We start from the raw sequence: 3480 nt of genomic DNA on the forward strand, positions 1-3480 counted from the left end.
TTTAATATAAATATGCCTACTTTAACACACAAAATGAACTATTTTTCTAACTTTCAATGGGAAAACAGGTAAACCCACAGTTGCACCTGCTTTTCTATAGTATTTCCCGCCCTTTGAATTCAGGTAATTAGCATTTTTTCCACTCCTTGTACTCTGTGTCATATGCCAAAGAGACTGGCCTTTCAGTAATTTCAACTTTCAATATGCAGTTTGACAATGTGGAAACAGACTGATACCCAGACTAGAGTTCATACTCCGAAGATGGAATATGCCATTGCCATACCTTTAGTTTAGACACATCCGAAATAAGTTTTTATCACAATCATGATTGTGTTCACAAATGTAAAAACCAATGCGCACAGGCTCAATATGGCTGATCGCAGATCTGCCCATAGCGACAGGACCTGCCGCGTCATTTCATTCTTCAGTGGCAGTGCGCATGTGCGAAATTTAAAGAGGGACGTTTGAGGAACTGAAACTGCAGACGATATCTATGCTTATAATTAACAGCCTTCAATAAAGTTTAGTATTGAAGTTTACGGCAAACGGATCCCAACAGGCACACGGTGTGAAATATTTCACCACTATTTAGAAAATCTATAGGTATCTGACTTTTTTTTTAACGAACAACAGCAGCTGTAGCAGAATACTGTCGATGTTTTAGTGCGGCCTCGGCATATCCTAGGTCTGCTTGCCGATATCAAATGCCACAGCAGCGGGGCGAAACTTTGGCTCTTCAGCCTGCATTAGCCCAATAGAAGGTTATCTAACCCAAAACATGTCTGAGATTCTGGTTGTTGTGCTTGGTCAAAATGTTCTTGCGCTTTTATTATGCTGTATTTTCACTTCATGTGAGCGATATATGCTTAAGAATACTCTTTGAAAATTATGTTTATTTTGCAATAGAATAATCATGTGGCGTAATGTTTACTTTTCTCAATGTGTTGCTTACATGTCTTTTTGTTGTTGTTTCAGGACAAAAAGAACCATGTCAACTCAGCCTCTCATCAGATCAAAGCAGACCGAGAAATCAATCAATGGAGTATCCACACAGGTTGTTTGCACAGAATTCAGTAACTACATATTTATAGTTCTCACACAGTATGGAAAAATTGGCACTTTAGTATCAGTCACACCTGCCTCCAGATCCGGTGATATCAGCACTTCCATGTTCACCACTAAAGTATTGCTGGGAAAAGAAGAGGTAAGCAGCTAGACACCACTGGAATTTTTCTTAATATTAGTAGCATTGTATTACCGTAATTGACTACTATGAGTATGTATGTGGCTGGCTACATTGTTCCTCACACATGGTCTTGTTTTATTTCTCCCTGCAGGCTTTGACACACGTCTGTGCCAAAAACTTGGCAACATTTGTGTCACAAGAGGCAGGCAACAGGCCTGTTCTACTGGGGTTGGCACTGAAGGACAGTTCCATAGAAGCAATAAAGGCCATGAAAGATGTAATAAAAAGTTGTCAAGTCTGGTAACTACTGGTACAGGGAACAAGCAACAGAATAGCCTACCTGGAAAGACAATTCAAGAAAAGGCTTCATACACTTAACACATTTTTTTCCTCAATGTTTTTCCATTCTTTAAAAATGTATTTTGTTGTCTGTTGTTACTTCTAAGCATGATGTGGTAATAAATGCCATATAAATGGGAAGTTTATGCGTTATAAATGCCTATAAAATTTGAGGGATTGAGTGGGAGCCAATGGTCACAAACTGATTCTGTTTGAGACAACCATCTCGATTTTAAAGCCACACTCTGAATACTGTTAGTGCACAACTAACACAAATATAAATAAAGGAGCAAATGCATCTCATTCCCATGCAAAATAGCATTTGATTGATTGCTATGATATAAAAGTTTGGTGTCACTTAGAAATGTCCTTGTTTTTGAAAAATAATAATAATGTGTCCATTAAAATAACATAAAGTTGATCAGAAATACGGTATAGACATTGTTAATGTTGTAAATTACTATTGTAGCTGGAAACGTCAGATTATTTTATGGCGTACAGAGGCCCATTATCAGCCACCATCACTCCTGTGTTCCAATGGCATGTTGTGTTAGCTAATCCAAGTTTATCATTTTAATAGACTAATTGATCATTAGAAAACCTTTTTGCAACTATGTTAGTACAGCTGAAAACTGTTGTGCTTATCAAACACGCAATAAAACTCACCTTTAGACTAGTTGAGTATCTGGAGCATCAGCATTTGTGGGTTTGATTACAGGCTCACAATGGCCAGAAACAAAGAACTTTCTTCTGAAACTTATCAGTCTATTCTTGTTCTGAGAAATGAAGGCTATTCCATGTGAGAAATTGCCAAGAAACTGCAAATCTGCTACAATGCTGTGTACTACTCTCTTCACAGAACAGCGCAAACTGGCTCTAACCAGAATAGAAAGAGGAGTGGGAGGTGCACAACTGAGCAAGAGGACAAGTAGTTTGAGAAACAGACACCTCACAAGTCCTCAACTGGCAAGCTTCATTAAATAGTACCCGCAAACACCAGTCCCGTTTCGGGAAGGCTACCCCAAACCTTTGTCCCAAGTTAAACAATTTAAATGCAATGCTACCAAATACTAATTGAGTGTATGTGAACTTCTGACCCACTGGGAATGTGATAAATCAAATCAAATCTGAAATCAATCACTCTCTACTATTATTCTGATATTTCACATTCTTAAAATGACGTGGTAATCCTAACTGACCTAAAACAGGGAATTGTTACTAGGATTAAATGTCAGGACTTGTGAAAAACTGAGTTTAAAGGTATTTGGCTAAGGTGTATGTAAACCTCCGACTTCAACTGTATGTAAATAAGGTATTTCTATTTATTTGTAATACATTGCTAAAATTTCTAAACTGTTTTTGATTTGTCGTTATGGGGTATTGTGTGTAGATTGCTGAGGATTTTTTTAAATGTAATCCATTTTAGAATAAGGCTGTAATCTAACAAAATGTGGAAAAAGTCAAGGGGTCTGAATACTTTCCAAAGGCACTGTAAAAAAGAAAAAAAAAAAAACTGTTTTTTAAAATGTAATCTTTATTTAACTAGGCAAGTTAGTTGAGAATATTTTTTTTCCCACAATGACAGCCAAACCCAGGCTACGCTGGTCCAATTGTGCACCACCCTATGGGACTCCCAATCATGGCTGGATGTTATACAACCTGGATTCAAACCAGAGACTGTAGTGTTGCCTTTTGCACTGAGATGTGGTGCCTTCGACCCCTGTGCCACGCGGGAGACTCATTTACACTGATGTCCCCAATTCTGATCTGTTGCCCAATTATTGGCAAAATAACATGTTGCAAAGATCAGAATTGGGCTGACTGTGTGAACACAACCTAGCTGTAAAGAGTTCATACTGGACTTGATTCTACAGTGAAGGCTAATGCAACAAAAATATCAACACAACATTAAAACATTTCAAAGATTTTACTGAGTTACAGTTCATAGAAGGAAA

The 3480-nt window shown here is 37.7% G+C and overlaps 1 protein-coding gene across 2 annotated transcripts; it reads left to right on the plus strand.

Moving 5' to 3' along the window:
- Positions 1 to 426: 426 nt before the first annotated feature.
- LOC110486302 (proteasome assembly chaperone 3) lies at positions 427 to 1666 on the plus strand. 2 transcript variants are annotated; one of them, XM_021557785.3, is made up of 3 exons: positions 427 to 566; positions 976 to 1204; positions 1338 to 1666. In XM_021557785.3, exons 2-3 carry the CDS (start codon positions 989 to 991, stop codon positions 1488 to 1490), a joined length of 369 nt encoding a protein of 122 aa, XP_021413460.3. In that variant the 5' UTR covers positions 427 to 566; positions 976 to 988; the 3' UTR covers positions 1491 to 1666. The 2 variants fall into 2 exon arrangements, with proteins under 2 accessions (XP_021413460.3, XP_021413459.3); XM_021557784.3 differs by having other exon boundaries at positions 430 to 603.
- Positions 1667 to 3480: the final 1814 nt, after the last annotated feature.

Source organism: Oncorhynchus mykiss, chromosome 13 (assembly GCF_057628025.1).
Source record: "Oncorhynchus mykiss isolate SJ-2025 chromosome 13, ASM5762802v1, whole genome shotgun sequence".
Lineage (NCBI taxonomy): Eukaryota > Metazoa > Chordata > Actinopteri > Salmoniformes > Salmonidae > Oncorhynchus > Oncorhynchus mykiss.